The sequence below is a fragment of the Calypte anna genome, chromosome 2, assembly GCF_003957555.1.
Source record: "Calypte anna isolate BGI_N300 chromosome 2, bCalAnn1_v1.p, whole genome shotgun sequence".
Lineage (NCBI taxonomy): Eukaryota > Metazoa > Chordata > Aves > Apodiformes > Trochilidae > Calypte > Calypte anna.
Genome location: NC_044245.1, coordinates 123,008,889 through 123,029,996, shown reverse-complemented (window position 1 = coordinate 123,029,996; position 21,108 = coordinate 123,008,889). Strand labels below are relative to the sequence as shown.

At 40.8% G+C, this 21,108-nt stretch overlaps 2 protein-coding genes across 2 annotated transcripts; both read left to right on the top strand.

Annotated features, from left to right (window-relative positions):
• Positions 1-6,282: 6,282 nt before the first annotated feature.
• Positions 6,283-9,675, top strand: LOC103528223 (fatty acid-binding protein, adipocyte). The gene is made up of 4 exons (XM_008493520.2): positions 6,283-6,426; positions 7,688-7,860; positions 8,090-8,191; positions 9,422-9,675. The coding sequence occupies exons 1-4, from the start codon at positions 6,354-6,356 to the stop codon at positions 9,470-9,472; spliced, it is 399 nt and encodes a 132-aa protein (XP_008491742.1). The 5' UTR covers positions 6,283-6,353; the 3' UTR covers positions 9,473-9,675.
• A 5,273-nt stretch (positions 9,676-14,948) lies between these two features.
• On the top strand, positions 14,949-19,068 carry LOC103528234 (myelin P2 protein). Its single transcript, XM_008493534.2, has 4 exons — positions 14,949-15,177; positions 16,680-16,852; positions 17,112-17,213; positions 18,813-19,068. Exons 1-4 carry the CDS (start codon positions 15,105-15,107, stop codon positions 18,861-18,863), a joined length of 399 nt encoding a protein of 132 aa, XP_008491756.2. The 5' UTR covers positions 14,949-15,104; the 3' UTR covers positions 18,864-19,068.
• The last annotated feature ends 2,040 nt before the right edge of the window (positions 19,069-21,108 follow it).

Genomic DNA, 21,108 nt, shown 5'->3' with positions numbered 1-21,108 from the left:
AACAGTGGTCACATGGTGTGAGCCACAGAAGTTTGAGACCACACATTATTGTCATGCCATCTGCTGAGAAATGCCAGGTTCTCAGCTGTCAATACTACATTCATGACAACTTGGCAAAGGCAAGGCTCCAGAGGCTTTCCATTCCCTCCAGGTATACCTGTATTTTTATTTTCTTTTTTAGCTCAAATTCAGAAAAAGTAATCATGTGTATTTTAATTGTAAGTTAGTGGTCTCAACCATCAGGTTTCTTACGGTATTGGTCATTCTGTGCCTTGGACTTATGAGAGTTCATTTCTGCTCTGAGCATTAACACAAACTTAGTTTAGTGTTTCAGAAAAAGCATTTTAGATGTTTCTATTTTCACAGTCCTATTTGCAGATACTGGGAGCACAATAAAGCATGTGGAGTACTCACTGGTTGGTCTAAAGGTCAGGAGAAATGTCTGCCTGGACTTTAGTGAAGCCTTTGACATCATCTCCTACAGCATTCTCCTAGAGAAGCTGGAGGCTTCTTTGTTGAGTTAAAAAGTGGCTGCATGGCCAGGTCCTGAGAGCTATCAATGGAGTTAAATCTAGTTGGTGACCAGTCACCAGTGGTGTTCTCCAGGGGCTGGTCTTCTTTAATATCTTCATCAGTGATCTAGATGAGGGCATTGAGTGCTTCCTCAGTGAGTTTTTAGACAACAGTGTTTGGTGGGAGTGTTGATCTGCTTGAGAGTAGGAAGGTTCTGCAGAGGGACCTCAGAAGGCTGTATCAGTGGACCAAAGCCAATAAAATGAGGTTTAACAAGGCCAAGTGTCAGGTCCTGCACTTTGGGCAGAACAACCCCATGCAACTCCATAGGCGTGGAAAGAGTGGCTGGAGAGCTGCCAGGCAGAAAAGGACCTGATGGTGTTGGTTGACACCTGGTTAAATAAGAGCTAGAAGTTTGCCAAGGTGGCCAAGAAGGCAACCAGCATCCTGGCTTGTATCAGGAACAGTGTGGCCAGAAGAAGAAGGGAAATGGTTGTGCCCCTGTGCTCAGCACTGGTGAGACCACATCTCAAGTGCTGTCTGTGTTCAGTTCTAGGTCCCTCGCTACAAGAAAGACATTGAGTTACTGGAGTGAGTTCAGAGAAGGACAACCAAGGTGAAGGGTCTGAAGAACAGGTCCTATGAGGAGATGTTTAGGGAACTGTAAATGTTTCATCTGGAGGAGGATGAGAGGAGATCTTATTGCTCTATACAGCTACCTGAAAGAAGGTTGTAGGGAGGTGGGTACTGGCCTCTTCTCTCAAGTGAATAATGATAGAACTAGACAAAATGGCAAGTTGCACTAAGGAGGTTTAGACAGATTTTAGGAAGAATTTCTTTACTTAGAAAGTAGTTTGGTGTTGGAATGGACTGCCCACAGGATGGTGGAATCACCATCCCTGGATGTATTTAGAAACTGTAGATGAGACATTTCAGGACATGCTCTAGTGTCAATATAGATATTAGTATAGATAAATATGTCTTATTTTACTGGGGGCAGATGTTGATGGTTGGGTGCAGGTCTTTTCCAAACATGACAGTTCTGTGATTCTGTGAAAATACGAGAACTCAAAATCACTAGAAGTAAAAACCAAGTACTAGGTCCCACCAGCCTGACATCTCCAAATGTCACAGTCCAGCAATATAACTGGGTAGACAGCTGCTGGTAACCACTCAAGGAAATGACAGATTTGTTGCTGATGTAAAAATTTGTCTCCTTCAGCAAAGTGACCATTTGCAACAGAGCCCTGAGTCCCAAGTGAGGCCTAAGCCTCATGAGAGCTCAGGGAGCATCAGTTCACTTCTGGGAATTGTTCCAGAAAAAAAAGGACCTGCTCATGTGTCCTGCTCAGCTCCTTTCCCAGGAGAGAGACAAAATCCACCAAAATCCAATTGTCCTCTTGAACTTTCAAACCAACAGAAACCAGTATTTTTTAAAGTCAGTGTGTTACCTCAGAAGCACTGAAACTATAGTTAAACCTTTTCCTAGCTAAGCAGAATTCTTCGGCAATTCACCTGTGCCAAACGTTAATCAGTAAGGAAAGTAGACAGCAAGCAGAAATGTACAACCCTTTACCTGTTCCTGTATGTTCTTTAGAACTACAGTATCCAGCCAGGTAAGTGTTAGGAAAACCTTTTTCTTGGTCTAAGTTGCAGGAGTACCTGACAGTGTGACATGGTCCCTCCTTCCTAGCATGAGGGAGCTGCTGTAGCCCCTCATAGATGCTACCATGCCTGAAGAAGCAACTTGTAGTGAATGAAGCTAAAATTCCTCCCATGCTTGGGGAAAACCCCATATTTTTTTATAACTTTACCAAAAATATGTATTTTTTTCTTGATATGGACATCGCTATCTGTGCCACCAACAACACCGCATAAAGGCCACATTCCTTTTTAAAAAGTTTTCAACAGAATTGTCAACAGGATTATAGTCTGCTATAGCATCAAGTGTGAAACTGAGCACAGATGTCTTCCTACATTTACATCCCAGTTTTTGATTCAGAGCAGCAGAACTATAAACACCTGCATAAGCCCAAAATATACTGCTGCTTGTTGGAGTCACCTGTTCAATAGCTATGGCAGTCAAAGGCCATATTTAAGCAGAATAATAACTGTAATTTGTTAATTCATATCTTCATCTTTGGGAGTAAGCTGGTTTTTTACTTTAAGAAATACATACATATCTAAAGTACCAGGGAAAATTTGACACAGTCCTTGATTAAAAGCTCTCCTAAATGATGGATTTCAGCTATGGGGATAAGCATCCTCTTTGTCACATACTCTAGTGGAAGCAGCATCATTCCTCATTCATGCCCAAAAGATCCCAAGAGAGGTTACTATTGTGCTTATTTTTGTAAAAAGTGGTTTATCTCAAGTAGATCTCCACCACTGGTCTGACTCACAGAGCAAGAGCTAATCCACCATCACCACCTTCCCACCCACTGATTTCCCCAGCACAGCTGCCAATTTGCTATTCTGCTTCTGCCCTTGGAGCCACCCTCAAAGGTCACAGCACACCAGAAATATGTGGCAGACTGTGTATCGTTGTTTGTGGCCTTCAGCTACATCAATTCTCATCAGGATTAAGAGATAGGATCTCTCTCTTGACAAATTTATTTTGCTAGTATTTCCTCACTGTGCTGGACCCTCACCATCTTCCATTCCTTGGAATGATTTACCTCTTACCTGCTCTGATTTTTCCAAAGTGTCCTCATATTTTGAAGGAGGTTTCTATACTTTTGAAGATGCCCTTGCTTTTGGTGTCATTAGATCCCATCAGAGTTGATGACCACAGGGCTGTTTAGCCAGACTGCACAGCTCTTGCTGGCAGGACATTTCTAGCAAGTGACAAGAATCCCAGGTTTGCCTAAGCTTCCAGGCTCACAGGCCCTCTTAATTTTTTCTTGGCCATTAAGTAGTCCAGTCTTGATCACCAGGGCCCTTGCCCCAGAAAGAAGATAGGATTTTTATTAGATGACATCTAATGCCACAAGCTTATCTCTTGTCACTAGGAGTATCTCCCAAGGGAAAGGAGACCATCAGCAGTAGGAGGTAGGATGCTTCTCAAGTGAGAGCTGTGAGTCTGCTCCCAGATACCTGCTTGCTTTGAAGTAAATAACCAAGTCAACCCACAAGCTGGCTTTCTTCTTGCATTTTTGAATCATCATGTTTGCAAGACATCTAAAATCTTACCTCAGGTTCACTTTTAATGGTTGAAAGTAATTGACTTCCTAGGGAGGGTGCCCTTGTCTGCTCCAAACAGATTTACATGGAACAGGTGCTTCACATCTTCCAAAAACTCTTCCAGCAGCACAAGCACTGTAGACAGCTGTTAACACCAAAGAAAGCAAATCCCCTCTCTCAGGCTATAGTTTTGAATATAAAAGCCCTATTTCCCCTCTGAAGAAATGAATGCTAATTGTAGTAAGCCACACATGGAGCAGCTCCCAAAAGTCAAGAAAAGTAAGTGTAGGGACCCAGTTCAGCCAGACTGCATCCTTTCTATCCAGTTCACTGCAGCAATGCTCACATAATCCTTCTGAGTACTCATTACCTTATTACTGGATTTGAGTTTTCAAGTTCCTACAAAGTGCTTATACGTGGTGCACTGTTTCCCAGGCTAATAATCCTAAGGAAAAAATAAAACAAGCTAATGTCACAAACTTGAGGGCGCCTCAGAGTTTCCTTTTAATGATGACCTGAGCATGTGATGATCTGAGAAAACCAATCAGGAAAAGACATCAGCAACGTCAGTATTTAGAATATGACTTTATTTATTTTGAGATCAGCCCCAAAGTAAACAAATATGCAAGAACTCAAAACAAAAAAAAGCAACAACCCAAAACCCAAGCCAAAACAAAAAACCCCGCCTAAAATTAGCTATTCTAGAAAAAAAGAAAATTAAAAAAAAAAAAAAATTTAAAAAAATCCAGTAGTCTGAAGTCTTAAGGGCACACATGTACGAACACAGCCCTCACAGCAATGCAGGCTGGGGGTTGGACGGGCCAGGGAGAAGCTCTATAGAAAAGACCCTCACGGTCCTGGTGGGCAGTGAGCTGAGCCCTGGCAGCAGAAAAGGCCAAAACCATCCTGGTTGTTGTGAACAGGGGCACAACCAGTAGGCTGATTATTCCCCTTTCCTCAGGCTGTATCCGGGGTACTGCACCCAGTTTTGGAATGAGTTCATCAGAGGGTCCCCAGGGTGCTCAGGGGGCTGGGAGCACTTGCTGTGGGAGAGGCTGTGGGACTGGGGTGATCCATCCTGGTTAAGAGATGGTTTTGGATGTGCTAACAGCAGCCCCCAACACCTATGGGGAAGTGACCAAGGAGCTGGAGCCAGGCTTTTCACAGCAGTGAATCACGAAAGAATGAGAATCTGTGGGGAAAAGATTGAAAAAAAAATGGAGTTAAAGAGACCCTTATCCCCTGGGGAAGAGCTGGGCAGGGCTGCAGGTTGCCCAGGGAGGATATTCTGGCTCCACTTTTGGATGCTTCCAAGCCCTAACAGGGCACAGCCCTGAGCAGCCTGAGCTGAGCTCAGAGGTCACCTGCCTGAGGTGAAGTTACACTGGAGACCTCCTGACCTCCCTTCCCTTCCAAATCTCCCTTTAATCTTACAATCTATATAAATTTTTTTTCTGCAATGTACAAGTACTAAAATATGTGGACCACTCTACTTGATACCTAACAACCATCAGAGTATTTCCAGGAAATCTATATTAAGAGAATTGTAGAGGCTGAAGTCTGCACTTTTGAGCTGCTTTTGCCATTGGAATAGCAAATAGAGCCAAAAGAAAAGTCTAATAGTTTGACTGCTTTCTGATACTTTTTTCTGTGATCTGAGGTATGACAAGGTTTAGGGGATCAGCCAAGGTGGACCTCATTATGTCAGGCCTTTACACACCTTGCCTCACATAGATTACTACCTGAATGGTATGAACAGAAAATAAATGAAGCATCCAGGGACCTTCAGTGAGCTGATATCAGAGCCTAGCTTTATGCCGTAGCAAGTGATAATGCTAGTCATTGGGACACAGGGCTTCAGAAAGCACAGGGAGCAAAAGGGATAGAAATCATCTGGTTTGTTACTTTGCTCTTCACAGAGCCCTGTATCTTCTATCCATCATGTACGTGGTATGCAGACCTACTGCTCAACTGATTCAGATGGTGCAATGATAAGTAGATCCCAATAAAGGGACCAACATTATTACTTTACCCTTCCACAGTTACCAGCACCCTCTGTTCCAAATCCACTTCTTCCTGTAATTCTGTGCCTCTCTGAAGAAACTTCTGACTGCAGGGGTGCAGAAAGCAAACTAAATCATCCCAACAGGAATTTCAGGTTTTACAATACAGGAATTTTACTGTGCCCATTTAGTATGACAGACTGAAATGAATCACAGAATCACAGAGAGTTAGGGGTTGGAAAGGATCTCAAAAATCATCGAATCCAACCCCGCAAGGAAAGAAAAGAGTATGGGAAAAAATATAACCCTCTGTGGCTTGAGCCTACCTTTTTCCTCTGAAGGACAATACAATTTAGTTGTTTGCCTTTAAGATGAAGTGTTCTTCAATGACAAAATAATTAAATAAAAACAAGACAGTGATCTTTGCACTAGTAAGGGCATATGAGTAATAATACTATGACCTACTGGCAAAGGAGGGGTTGGGGAGGAAGGAAAGCACTGGGCACTTGGACTCCCTCTTCATTGGTCATCTTAGAATATCATGTGGTCAAGGCTCCTTTTTAAAGATAAGTCCTGATCTCCTGGAGCTCATAATATTCTCCTGTCCTGCATTTCTGCTTGACCCTGTGGACAACTTCTCTCTAGCCTGACAAAATGTGTGACCACTTTGTGGGTACCTGGAAGCTCCTTACTAGTGAAAACTTTGAGGACTATATGAAAGAACTAGGTGAGAATTTTTATCTGGAGTTGTTATATCTGGGACTGGGAAGGAATGCTAATTTTGAACTTTATTCTTTGCTTGCTTCTTCTGGCTATACTGTTTACCAAGCCTATGCTGTTTTAGCCCAACTGTTTTCATCAGATGGTCTGAAACTGGAGAACGTGTCTGTTTAAATCAGTTATGTCAAATTCCTATAGAGTAGTTTTCTATGTTCGAGAGGAATAGTTACAGGTAAGCCAAGTCTATGCATGCCTACTTGGTAGTATTATAAATGGAAGTAAAACATGTCACTGCAATATTTTGTGTGGATTAGTGTTTATCCCTGAAAATACAAAGCGGTGTAATGCTAGAAGGTAGCAAGTTTCTTTGAGTCTGAAAGCAACACACCTAAATGTCTTTGTATTGCTCCTGGACTAGGAGACTGATTAATTGTCATGCCTATTATGCTGAATGAAGCTCTGGAGCTGCCTCCAGTAAATATTAACAAAGAAAATTGCATGGACTCCTGAAGATGCTTGCAAAAGATTTGAGGGATAACACCCTTCTCTAGAGATGTTGACTTCTTGCTTACAATTAAAATTGTGCTTTAAAAGGTTTCCACGTTGCTTTAGTGGGGGGGGAATCATGGGGTAACTTGCACTGATTGGATCATTACATGCTAAAAAGCTGGGGGGCTATTTGGAGATTAGAGCTAAAATACTCACAGAAACTTGTGCAGCTTTCAGGCAGCTTTCAGTGAGCCTCTTGCACTCTTAATCTTTACCCCAGATTTTACTCAGGACGTAACCATTGCCAGCTATTTCTTAATCATTTCCTTTAATTCAGCCTAGCCCCTGATAATTATAAAAAGGACTTTTTTTCGTGTTTGTTTGTTTGTTTGTTTGGCTTTATAGCTTAGAAACTGTCTTCTATTTCTGCTTATTTACTTTTAGATAGTGTACATATCACCACAGTTATTTCAAACAAGTCTATGTGCAACTATCTGACATTAAAATCTTGTCTCAGTCTTCGAAATATGCTTTTACTATTCAGACAGTGACAGAGCAGAGAATTTCATTATGTCATCCCACCTAGCTTGATCCATAACCATATCAAGTTCGTGAGATGTTACAAAGAAACCTCTACAAAATACAATTAATAAATAATTCAGAAAGTAATAGAGAAATCAGAAGTGAAGTGTTTTTTTCAAAAAAAAAAAAAAAAAAAGAAAAGAGAGAAAAACACTGAATAAAGATAAAAATGTCATAGTGCTCTGTCTTATTTACAGGTGTGGGATTTGCTACCAGGAAAATGGCTGGTGTGGCCAAGCCCAATGTAACTATCAGCATCAGTGGTGATGTGATAACCATCAAAACAGAAAGTACCTTCAAAAATACAGAGATCTCTTTCAGGCTGGGTGAAGAGTTTGACGAGACCACAGCAGATGATAGAAAAACAAAGGTGAGTCCAAAAGTGGCACTTTTCAAATATATCTCTCAAAAGGGATGTGTGAACAGGAGGACAGAGTTGTGATTTTGACATCCAGTGTAGAAATGTTTCCTTCAATGGTAAAAGTGCTATGGCTGCTTTGTGCTTCAGTCTTGTTTGGATATGGAGATGGTCTTCTCTTCAGCCTGGAGCACCCTGATGAAACAGTCATGTTTTGCCCTTTTTTTCTTTTCTTTGGCAGAATGTCATAACCTTAGATGGTGGCGTGCTGAAGCAGGTGCAGAAGTGGGATGGAAAAGAAACTATCATAAAGAGAAAAGTTGTGGATGGGAACCTCGTGGTGGTGAGTTCATCTGAATTCATGTGCAGAATTGTGCAGAATTCATGTTTGGTGGCCATGGATACATTGGATTCAAACACAGAGAATGAAAGCATCTGAAAGGGCTCTTGGCAAGAAGTCTCTCTGAATGAGTCTGGAGCACGTTTTAAAGCTGAAATGGCACTAAAATTATGGAAGTATATGTTTGTACCTGTTCTCAACTCTGAGCAAAACATGGCTAAGAAAGAGTAGGCAGAAAAAACAACAAACTCATTGTTGAGGGAAATTTTTGTGTATCGGAATCATTAAGTCCTGGACAATAAAAAGGAAGTATTAGCAGCATCCGTGTTAAATGTGCCTGCTCTGTGCTGCTGCAAAATATTCCTGTTAACCTTCACTGAAGACTCAACAGCAGTCTTCGTGATTATTACTATGGCTCACCAACAGCTGGGTTAATAATATAACAACAAAAAAAGAAACCTGTATCTGTGGTCTGTTGATTGGTGTTGTCTGGTCAGAGAGCATTGAGCCTGACTCAGTGCCAGTGAGGCCCACCTGCAGTTTGAGGTTTCCTAGCACTGGTTTCCAGCTTTAGGAAAGACACTTTGAAGAAGCTGGGTGGAGATTAATACTGTGTTCATAAAAGGCAGCTGAGATTCCTACTTACTACAAAACAATATGCATACACAAAATTCCTGAAGAATTTTGCCCTCCTCTAAAGAAAAACGTGTGTCCACAAATTCAGTATTTAAATTTCTTTGGACAGAGACCAACAAGAGAAATAGGTTTTAATAGCACCTTCATTAAGAAAGACTGAAGAAAACAGAGTCTGATCTAACAGAAAAATAGATGAGGACAGAGCCCAACATGCAGAGGCTGACGTGGGCAGCTGCAAGTCTGAAAGCTGTGTAGGTCTCACACATGTGTGTTGTGCACACTTGAGAAGGCAAGACACAGCTACAAAACTTGGAACAGAGAAAGGCTCCAGAATCCTCCACTCTCCCTGAAAATGATGGGAGCCTTCTTCAGAGGCTTTTAAGAGGAGCTTAAAAATCTCCTGGGAGTTGCCGGAACAGTTCTTCCAGTCCTGTGCTTCTATAAAATATCTTGGACTTCTGCTTCTGAAGCTCTCACACTTGAGTTTCACTGTTTTCAGGATTGGTTTTAAAGAAGGGCGAATGCAAATTCTTTCTTAAACTGGCTCCCAATGGATAAATAATTCTCTGAATTCTGACTTTCTGCCTTTCTTTACAGGAATGCACCATGAATAATGTTACCTGCAAAAGAGTTTATGAAAAAGCATGAAGAAGTCATCCTGACGTAGATCTAATGCTTAAAGCTGGAGAAAAACAACTTTACTTAACCAAAGGAGAAAAACTAAAAAAAAATCCATTTTAAAGAGAACTGTGCTTTTTACAGATATATCCCAAAAGAGTTACACGCAGCTAGTTCAACTTGTTGTGGCTATTAATATAATAAATATAAATAAAATGTTCTGCTTTCTACAACCCATGCTGGTGCTGGAGTTCGTCAGAAAGGGGCTCGGGGGGATGCTACATGGGTATGGATGCTGTGTGGAAAAGCACCATGTGAGAGCAAGTGCCACACTCAGTAGCTGTGACCCATCTCACTGCAGGAAGAGGGTCAGAGAGGATCCAGTGTGTGGCACTTGTTGTGTGACAGGGATAGATAGAGACCTGGACACAAAACATCCTCCAGTGAGCACTGACTGTGGGGTACCCAGTGCAAGGAGTCAGTGTGGAGCAAGGGGAATAATGGGAATGCTCCTCCAGGCTTGGAGGGAGGGTGTTGTCCCTTGGGCAAGAAGGAGGACAATTGCTGTGTGTGCCCAGTGCTGGCTTCCAAAGTGAGCAGGGAACCAGGCCCCTCCTTTTCACACAAATGCTGACAATTTTAAACCCAGGGCTCACCTGGATTTGATCTTGTCCTGTTCTATCTGAAGTGTGAAATTACAGCTGCTGTAGCTCTCTGCTGTAATTATTTTGTTAATGTCCCTTTCCTTAACAATTCTTTTTGTCCTGGATTAGACAAAGTCTTGAATTAATAATCATAGTTTTAAGTGTCATTTCAGGCTTACTAAAATTTTGCTAGTTGTACATGCTCCTTTATATATATATATAAAGACACATTTTCTACCAGCTCATTAGACTAGATCAGCCTTGGAAACATGAGCATCTTTAGAGGTAGAGCCTGTTTGGACACCAAGTTTTTCAACTCTTCTTGTTCTTGAACTACCTTATTTTACTGCCCTTAAACCTGGCCTCCTATTTCAAACTTTTGTGTCCAGAGAAACCCTGATTTCTAAAGCTGGAAGAATTCAGACTAAAAGAAAATGAAAAAGTCTAAGGAAAATGAGGACAAGAAGAGTCTGAAAAGGTATAAAACCACGAAATGGGGAAATGAGCACAACCCAACTTTTTTCAGTTTCAAGTTTTTTTCAGCTAAGAGCTGTGAACCAAATTCCACATATTCCTGACATTCCTGAGGTCAGCTGTCAGAGGTGACAACTCTGAGTCCCTACAGCCAGCAGCAGACACTTTAGGCACTTGAACTTTACGCTGCATGACTCACACTGTTCCCAAGTTTCTGCACTATTAATACAGCTGGAGTGGGGAAAAGAAAAACTTTTACCCTCTGGATGAGTGAAGGAATCATTTAAAAGCAGTTCCAAAAGCCTATCAGTAAAATTGTGCAGAACATGTCAAAAAAAAGGTGTGAACAAACAGCTCCCCTGGTTTTACCTTGTCTTTGTTGGCTGAGAAATCTCATCAGCTTAAAGAACAGCAGCTGCACAGGGTAAAGAAATCTGCTTCAGAATAACCTATATATATATATATAATACTAAATCTACTTAATACTTAACAAAACCAAAAATAATTTACAAAAGCCAGGATAAAACCTGCATAGGAGACACGATAGTAAAAAGCAGCATCATTGGCTTATGTGAACTATATATATACGTATTAAAGATCATAGTTAAATATCTGTGACTGCTCACAGATGTGGAAATGCTATATTTCAGAGGCCAAATTTCCAATACTCATAAAACAGCCTTTATTTTCCAAAAATATGACATTCTTAATCAAGCCTGCAGTTAGAGTTTTGGCATTCACATTGTGATTTTTTCAGAGGCAGGTAATCTCTTCTGGAAACATCACTATTCATTTCACTACCCCGTGAATGAATTCAGACTTTGCAAATGAATCAAGGACTAGGTTTATTAATAAAAAAGCCACTTAAAGCTTCAACTTCTGGAAATTTCAATAAAATGGCATTGCTCTATAAATTTTAATAGGGCTTAGAATGAGGAACTACTGATGCTTTTCTTAGAATATGAACATCTCTTAAACTTATTCTCTGAAAAAGAATGAAACGTTCTCTAAAAAAGGCAGCAGCTTAGTGAATTCTTGAATAAATGGAGATCATTTCTCTCTGGCAAACAAAGGTGTGTGCTCTCAGACCTGGGCAGAGGTGACAGTGTGCATTTCTGAGAACACAGGCAGAGCAGTGTCTTCTCCTTGCCTGCAGAACATCACAGGTTCTCCTCTGCTGAACTCCATATATCAGGGTTTGCCCCATAGAAAAAGGGGGATTTTACCAAGCCCCTAAAAACTTTGAAGAAGAGGCGGCTCAGGGGACACCTCATCGCTCTCTACAACTACCTGAAAGGAGGGTGTAGCCAAGTGGGGGTTGGGCTCTTTTGCCAGATGACTTTCAACAAGACAAGAGGGCATGGTCTTAAGTTGTGCCAGGGGAAGTTTAGATTGGATATTAGAAAGAATTTCTTTACGGAGAGAGTGATCAAGCATTGGAATGGGCTGCCCACTGAAGTGGTGGATTCTCCGTCCCTGGAGATATTTAAAAAGAGACTGGATGTGGCACTCAGTGCCATGGTCTGGAAACTGCAGCAGTAGTGGATCAAGGGTTGGACTTGATGATCTCTGAGGTCCCTTCCAACCCAGCCAATTCTATGATTCTATGAGGGCAACACAGTCATCTCAGCAGGAACCTTTTTGAATGCTGAGGGGATCTTTGCCAATTAGCATATTTGCTCATACTGCTTTATAATTTTCCTGGATGGCAAGGAGGAAAGGAGTCTCACACCCACAGGCTTTTAGAAGCTCAGGAGAAGGACAAAGCAAGGCTTATTCTGTGATTTGAGCTTTGTGTTATTTTTTTCTGGTTTTAACTCTTGCTTTCCACTGGGAGAAATGGGGAGCACTTGTGCACCATGGCCAGCAGTCAGGGCCACTTGTATGCCCAGCTCTGCAGTCTGCCCTGAGATGCCCCCCATTCCTTTGGTCACTCTTGGTCTGGTCTCCTGAGATGTCCCAGCTAAGGAGACAAAAGGCTCTCCACACCGTCCAACTTATCTATTTGGAAGAGGCAGACTGGTGACCTTGTGTTCATAGTTGATCTCTCAGCTCCATAGAATCGCTCTAAAACATCCTTGGTATCCTCACAGCAAGGCAGGCATTTGGCCTCTGTTGTCCACTTTCATTTCTGTTTCCTTCATTGCTCTCCTAGGAGTTTGATTCAGATTCTTTTTGGCACTAAATTTTCACAGATCATATTTTTTGTAAATAAAATTACATGAATTTACTTTATGTATTTCCTTATATAGTCTTTTTACAATTTTAGTTTTCTATTTGAGCTCTCTATTTTTATCAGATTACAGTACGTTGATTTCAAATCCATCCATAAACAAAAGGGGACCCAGTGCTCCCTCTCATCACATATACTCACAATTCTTATCCCGTTTTTTATCCCGTTTAAACTTGGTTTCCCCATACATTATTTCTACTGAAAATATAATTCCCTGCTCTTTGTCTTTCTAGAATGTAATTCTTTTAAATGAAAGTGCTGATTTTTCTTAGTGACAAAGAGATGGATGGTAGCAATGTCAACATTGTTTGAGACTGCTTAAGACTGGGGTTTTGTCTGTATAAATAATTCCCTGTCACTTTTGTTCTTAAGGTTACTGGTACTGCAGTATAGCTGTTCTGTTCTGACTAATTTGCTCTTCTTGAATTTCTTTGGGCCTTATTTTACAATGTCCCAATCATCTTTATTTCTCAAAGGCACCAACCTTATTTTGTTAAAGTGCCTTTATGAGAATAAAATGAAATGAAATTAAATTAAATTAAATGAGAGAATAAAGGATGTCTGAGGCACAACGGTAGAATCTTTTAATATTATTCCTTAAGAAATAATGGATAGTTTCATTTAGGAGAGCTTTCTCATTTCCAGATATTGAATAAAAGAGCCATCTATCCTTTACACAAATGTGATATTATGCATGTCTGCTTCAGAAGAGCACTGTGTGGAGGACACCTTTGAAGACTGACATTTATTTGCACATTTCAGATACAGCTTCTGCCTCCTGCTAGCGGGGAGAGAGTTATTTATTTTGTTCTCATTTTCAGCCACTCTACACTTCCCCTCCTTACACTGCAGTGTTATTAGACCTGAGCAGTAATGGGAAGTTCTCAGCTTACCCTTGGTGATGTCATGACTGATGGGGGAAAACCATTTTGCATATAGAATCAAAATTTGTGACTTAAGACAAGTTATTTCCCCTCAACCACAGTACAATCTGAAGACTACTATATTTTTCCTGCTCAGCTATATTGCTTTCCTGCTTAAGCATGTTTCCCTTCTTTGATATGACAGCTTTGAAGATGAGACCCAAACCTGACTATCCTTGGCCCAACATTGGCTCCATCTTTCTACCTCAGGGTAGAAAAGTGGCTTTCTACCATGAACCCAAGAAATTTAGTCCCCCAGCCTACCATCCCACTGTCCCCCTCATCCTTACAATGTAGATCTGAAAAATCCCTAAATGTGATCAGAACCCAGCAAGTCATGGCATAGAAGAAGCTATTGCCCTTCATGGGAGGAGGGAAACGTGAAGATATCTGACAATAGTAATACACATTTGAATGCAAGGCCTTACACAACTGCACTGGTTCAAACCTGCCCTTACCTTTGGGATAGGCCAACCACCCAGGTGCAGAAAGGCAAAATAAGAGCCATCCTCCCAGCCCCGTGAAACTATTCACCTCCTGCCAAGTGACTTTGAACCCTTGAATGATGAGTGTTTTAATGACTCAACCTCTGTTCTCACTTTCCACCTGCCAAGCACAAGAGCTGATCTCCAGTGATGCAGTGACCTTCTGAACATGCCCTGTTGTGGAAGAAAGGAGGCAGAAAAGTTTAGCTGCTTGTTCTCTTAGGAGTATGTGCAGGGAAGAACCTGCAGCTTGGAATCATTGTTCTGATGCAAAGGCAGGATCATTCCGTGCTGCCTTTAAATGATAAAAGCACAGAGACACTTTTCAGGATGGATCATGAAAGTAAAAAAAAAAAAAAAAAAAGAAAAAAACAACACTCTGTGTACATCAGCTTCTTGATAGTTCCTTCCCTGAACCCACATGGTTTTGATTCACCTGACTAGCACTCTGGTGACAGCACTGGCAATTGTGATAGCAGGAGGATGGTACTGGGAGGACAGTCAGGGCTGGGTTTCAGATGGCTGCAGTGCCCCAGCGCCTGGTGGTTCCATGTGGCACAGACCCCACTGCAGTGTCCCCTGACAGCTCTGTGGCTGCAGCGGTAACCTCACATCCCCATTCTCATGTGTCCCTCTCAGTGTCCCCATCTATTCAGTGGAGGAAGCTGAGGCAGGCGTCACCCGGAGCCTTGGTACTGACACGGCTCCCTTGGACAAGGTGCACATTGTCCTGCCCTGGCACTGCCTCTCCCATTGGCCCCTCCTGACTGCTGCAGGGACTGGGCATCTTTAAAGGGCAGCCAGCAAGGTCTGAGTTGGGCACACGATCTCTCTGACTCCTATCAAAAGCTGCTGTGGTGGCTGCCTCTCTCTGCAGGACCACTGCCTCACAAAGCCAGGACCATGTGCAACCGATTTGTGGGGACCTGGAAACTCATCTCCAGTGAAAACTTTGATGACTATATGAAAGAACTGGGTGAGAAATGTTCCTTCTTCTCCTTCTTTTTTTTTTTTTTTTTTTTTGTATTTTCTTTGGGAATGTCTCCTCTTCATCTTATGCTTTAATCCTGGATGGTGCCTTCTTTCTGGCCACAAAAGCACTTTAATTACTTCTCAAGTACAATTTCATTCCTTTCCTTTAGCACTGAAAAGGGAAAAACAGAAAGGCAGGAGCCAAATTACTAGGTAAAATTTACTTCTGTAAACTTACCTGATATAATTGTTTTTCTGTAATGAGAAGAATCTATGGAGATGAAGCATTTTTTTACATTTGTCTTGATTGCACCAGTAAGCTCCTGACTTGTCATAACTTACAATATATAATGGAGCTGATGTCTCATGACACTTTGGTTTCAGAGGTCTGAATTTTATGAATGAATCTATCTGTTACTGAAGAATGCCAGGAACGTCATAAATTAGGCATTGTTTTCATTTTAATGATGACTTCACTCCCAAATAACAAGTGCACAGACAGTCAGCTACAGCATTTCTTTTGCTATATAAATAGTTCACTGATACCCTTTACGTGAAATATGAAATGTTAAACTGAGTAAAAAAAGAACTGCAGCTAATTAACCAAATTAAATGTCAGATGAAAGTCCAGCTACAGATATTTTTCTGAAGATCTGAACAGATCTTTTTAATATAGAATAATTACTGCAAATTGTGCTATAATTTACAGATAAATTTATATCCTTTTATATAGTACCTTTTAATTTGAGCATAACATAGCATTAACAAAGGAAAAACTATAGCTACACCTTTCCTGCTTTTATAAAACAACAGTCCATCAACAGTGGCCTTCTTTTTATTTTGCTCCAGACCTCACAACTTGTAGGCAATACTGAAGAGCATGAGGTAATACAAAAGGGTTTTGATGTGCAGGTTTTCTGGAGTTCTTTGCACTTCTTTGCTCTTATATTTCAACTTTTAAAATATTTTCTACTTGTACTTTTCACTAGGGTTAGATGTAAAATCCTTAAAGGATACTAGCAGTCCCTTAGGAACTGCCAGGTCTCTGTTAGATGTTTAAATGAACAAGCAGAAACATGTTGGCAGCTCAGTATCCAGTTTCATTCATGCAACTGCTTTACCAAAAGTACAGATTCACAGATTTGTCAAGAATTTTTTTTAAAAAAAGGACTTTTGCAATCTTTTATGAGAAACAGATCTTTCCTCTGATTTTTTTATACCCATTCTATCTCTACTATAATTCATGAAGATTTATAACCATGTTTCTTCTTAGGCATATAAACACAAGCATGTATTCATGTATATTTCTTGCTGAAGGTACACTGCATCAGCTGGAGTTGCTTCAGTTTCTGATTGCAACACTTCCACATTTGAGGAATTCTACTCATCTCGATCAGGCATTATTGAAGAAGAAGCTGTTCTTTATTCTTCCACTGAAGATTTATGCAAGGATGCTGAGTTTCTTGCTTGCTAGAATGTAATTATAGTTTTATTTCTGATTTCTAGGAGTAGGCTTAGCTTCCCGGAAATTAGGTGGTCTGGCAAAGCCCGACGTGATCATCAGTATGAAAGGGGACATAGTAACCATCAGAACTGAAAGTACCTTCAAAAATACAACAATCTCTTTCAAATTGGGCCAGCAGTTTGATGAAACAACAGCAGATGACCGGAAAGTCAAGGTAAGGGAGCTAATGATCTCTGAGTGGTCTGTGCATCTCCTAGAAGATCACCAGGGTTTTTTCTACCCTCTTAGTGCACGGTGAGTTTTCCAAACTATTGAAAGAAAGCATTGAAAGAAGAAATAGTATTGTGCTGAAACTAATGTTACTAAGTGGGTCATTAACTAAGAATGCAGATCTTGCTGAACATAAAGTGAATTAGTACTCTAAACTGCAAAGCTCACACTGCAGTCTGAAACTCTTCTCTTTGCCTTTGCAGAGCATTGTAACCCTGGAGAAAGGGGCCTTGGTGCAAGTGCAGAAGTGGAATGGCAAAGAGAGCACGATAAAAAGAAGACTGGTTGATGGGAAGATGGTGGTGGTAAGTTCACACTCATGGTAAGCTGATAAAGGATGAAGCCCTCAGTTTGCTTTTGTGTTAATAGACTGCCAACTTTGGGCTTTCTTTCTGGCTTCTGAAATAAATTAAGAGGGAGAAAAAGGGAACTGAGCTTAGGAAATAAGATGGAAGAAAATAAATATTGTTCCATACAGCAAATTGTTTTTAAAGTTACTATATCAGCAAAACTGCAATAAATTGATAGCATACTACCTGCTCTCAGTATTATTTTTCTTTAAAAAATGCAAATAAAACTGTGAGACACAAATAAAAGTTTGCAAGTTGTGTTTTGCTGCCCTTGGATTAGCTCTTTCCTTTTTCCTATCTTTGGAATCAAGGCTGTCCATTTTAGAAAACTGATTTTACACCTTTTCACACATCTATGTCCTCTAAACCCCATCAATTATCATACTTGCTTTTTCCATAGGAGCGTAATGAGTGCACTAGGCAGGTGCTTGAGGTTTGTTGGGTGACAGCACCTGCCTGTGTGGAGATGTGCAGTGGGGACATAAAAGTCCTGATTGCCTCTCTGAATAGCCCACTGCAGTGAAGGGAATCTTGGCTTTTCCAGGGGCAGGGTCCTGCTGGCTTCCCCTTAACCCCTGTCCAACCAGCCTTTGTCTAGCAGCCACAGAAAAGCCATGGGTTGGCCAAGCCAGGGTGATAAAACCCATTTCAGGGACCCTAGTTCTAAGGGTCACTACCAAAATTAATGAACGAAAAAAGTACTTTGTTGATTGAAGTTCATAGGGTGTAGCCCAACTAATTTTGGCAATTTGCTTGAAATCATCAGCATTATGCCTTTAGATGCTAGCTTGTTCTGACTGCAAGTTTTTTTAAGATCTCATATATTTGGAAGGGTGATTTGCTTTTGCATGCCCTCATGCCTGTATTTCTGTGTGGTTTTTTCTAATTATTAAACCGTCTTTGAAAAGCAGAGAGAGAAAGCCTCTCTTCCATCAGCATCCTGCCATCTACCACTTCCCTCAAACAGGTATGGGGAGGAGGCCTGTTCTTTCTTTTTGAAAAAAATGAGGTGTTTTTTTTTTTAACATCTCATCACCTCTGCCACAGGCATCCTGTGGCTGTGAGTCACTGTCTGGGAGCCACTGAAGGCCACTGGAGCAAGAGGGTTAGGAGAAATATTTTGTGTCTCATAAGTGCAAAGTTTTTTAAGGCAGAAGACTGACCTCTGAACTACCCAGACTACTTTTCCTTCCACAGAAAAAACCTTTATAAAATTGGAAGTGTTCATGGGCCATGGTATAAAAAACTAGGTGGGGCTGATGTTTCTGTCAAGTAAGCAATAGTACCCAGAAAGGTAAATTTGTTTCTGGAAGCTGAGCCTGATTTTGCAATCTATATGTCATTTTATGCCTCTTAACTAAGTCTAAAGATGTTAAAATAGAAACCACTGTACTTGCAATATAAAAATTGCTTTGCTGTTTGCTCTACAAATTATGTAAATATATAAAGATACAAAACTTGACATCTGGATTTTTACTGACTACAGAGGTGACTGCAGCATAAACAACTGCTCTCAGCAAAAGGTTCATATTAATCTTTTCCTTTTTGCCTTAGGAGTATTCCATGAAAGGTGTTGTCTGCACTAGGATCTATGAAAGAGTGTGAAGAAATTCCCTCTCTGCACTGGACTGGGACTGGCTCCTAAAATTTTGCTCAGCTCAGTGACCAAAGCCTCATGCACTGTGCTTCTGTGTTTTCTTATTTCCTTTTAGCAGGAAAGTGACTACACTATAATTTGATATTTCAGAGCCATAGTATAACCAATCCAAAATATTGTGGTGATCCAATAAAAGCTTCTCAACACATGAAATAGAGTACTTGTCTTCACATGAATGATTTAAGTTTTACCTTTCTTGGATGGTGTCATCTTTTCTGTTGTTCCTGTCTGTGTAAGTGGTCAGACTGCTGCAGAGTTAAATAGTAAAGCACAATTGATCTGCCTCTGTGAAAGAGTTAACACTGCTTCCATAGTGTGTGTAAATATTACTATCTCATGAAATCAATACTCCTTTCCTATAAAAGATATTATTGCTGAATAGATCCTATAGGGAAAATCATCTTTATCGTCAGGGTTTTTGACTTTTACTATGATTTATTGTTCCAGCCTTTTGGTTTTACTACATCATTGTTTCATTCTCATCCTAAAATGTTTATACATCTTTCAGTACTACTTTTTATATCCAGACATTTCTTTGGAAAAGAACAGCTTTCATAGGAAAAATATATCAGAACACATTCCATGTTTCTCAGCTAAAAGAGACCTGTGAAATGAAGTGTGGAGCAGGTGTGAATGAACTCCAGAAATCTTAAGACTGGAAGGTTTCCCTTTGGAAAGTGCTAAGCAACCAAGTCTACTTCAGCACATCATTTAAGCATGTGCTTAATATTAAGCACAGTAGGAGGCTTCACTGGCCAAGCCCAGCTGAGTAGCTGAGCTCTTCATTCCTCCTATGGCACTTATACTGCTTTTAACTAAGGAAAAAAACAATTAAACCAAACCTAGGCTTCTGGTACTATACATAATCAAAAACCACTGTAGCAGTTTGTTAATTTTTGCCTCCATTAGCTGGTGTTGGTAACCCTACAACATTCACGCTAACCACATGGAGTATTTCATCCCTTGTCATTGTCCCCATGCCACCACACAGCCCTCTCCCTGCCTTCTCGATGTGGTAAAGCAGCTGTGGGAGGCACGTGTGTTTATTTTGGCTTCTCAGGAGCTGCTGTACTGACATGAACCTTTGCCTGCTGGTTTTACAGCCAAGAAGACAAATTCTCAAGGCTAAGAGATATCCTAAATGTCAGAATCTAAGGCTATGTGACCAAGCAGATAGTTAAGAGCCGGATATCATATGTGAATGCAAAATTTAAAGATCATCTTTCTTCTCTATCTATCACTGGAAAAGCTAGAGACTGGCTCCAGCTTGGAATACATGTTTATGTAGGTGCAAACTAACTAGAAAATCCTGAATCTTAGAAAATATGAGCTGTGAGAGAAGGCTGTGAGATTTGTGAGCAGTTTGAAGGAAAAATTTATCCTCATCTCTAACGTAGATGGAGGGATGAATTCCTCATCTTCCTGCTTCACCATCTTCCAACTCCCTTGCAGGGGGAGTTAGACTTAATGATGTTTCAAGGTCCCTTCCAACCTCCAATATTCTGTGATATTTAGACTAATCATTAAAACTCAGCTCTGTATCAGAGTCTCTAAGAATCCAATTCCTTAATGACTGCAATAAGAAATGGAGGCCTTGTGCATCATCATTTGCAAACAGATTGTAATCCCATATTTTAAGTTAATATCATCCACCAGGCTTCCATAAGAACAGCTTGTCATACAGCAAGAACTGTTGTATGTGAGCTTCCAGTTTGCTCTCCTAGACTCTTAACAGAGAGCTGAAAACACATTTTTTACAGCTCAGAATCTGCCATGGCCTGAAAGAGACATAAATCTGCATTTTTGCTCTGCATCTTCTTTCCCTCCCTTGCACTGCAACAAGGTTTCAGCAAGGTTGGTGGAGCTGCCCACCCCTGGCTGGCTCTGGGGAGGGGGATGTTGGCTGGAGACTTTCAAGCAGAGGTCGTCTCTCAGCCTTGAGCCACGGGCAAAGGAGTAATTACTGCTGCAAAAAAGCCCTGTTTCTTTTGCTTTTCCTGCTGCAACTTATAAGTGCTTCTCTGAGGTTACATGGAAAATTTTTATCTCCAATAAGATAGCAGTTTTCAGCTTTTTTTCTTTCCTTGAGAAAAGGAAATAAACATTCACTTTTGTACCAACTGGGTTTTTTCCAGATCTGGAAACAGCAGCAAAAGAAAAAACAAAGGGCTACTCACCTAGTCCCCATGTATT

What these genes read in the sequence shown, in the direction of transcription:
- LOC103528234 (XM_008493534.2), top strand. Translation starts at nt 15,105, where the DNA reads ATGTGCAACCGATTTGTGGGGACCTGGAAACTCATCTCCAGTGAAAAC. An exon ending in TGACTATATGAAAGAACTGG is followed by an intron (nt 15,178 to 16,679) that starts GTGAGAAATGTT and finishes TCTGATTTCTAG; the next exon opens with GAGTAGGCTTAGCTTCCCGG. An exon ending in CAGATGACCGGAAAGTCAAG is followed by an intron (nt 16,853 to 17,111) that starts GTAAGGGAGCTA and finishes TTGCCTTTGCAG; the next exon opens with AGCATTGTAACCCTGGAGAA.
- LOC103528223 (XM_008493520.2), top strand. Translation starts at nt 6,354, where the DNA reads ATGTGTGACCACTTTGTGGGTACCTGGAAGCTCCTTACTAGTGAAAAC. An exon ending in CAGATGATAGAAAAACAAAG is followed by an intron (nt 7,861 to 8,089) that starts GTGAGTCCAAAA and finishes TTTCTTTGGCAG; the next exon opens with AATGTCATAACCTTAGATGG. An exon ending in TGGATGGGAACCTCGTGGTG is followed by an intron (nt 8,192 to 9,421) that starts GTGAGTTCATCT and finishes CTTTCTTTACAG; the next exon opens with GAATGCACCATGAATAATGT.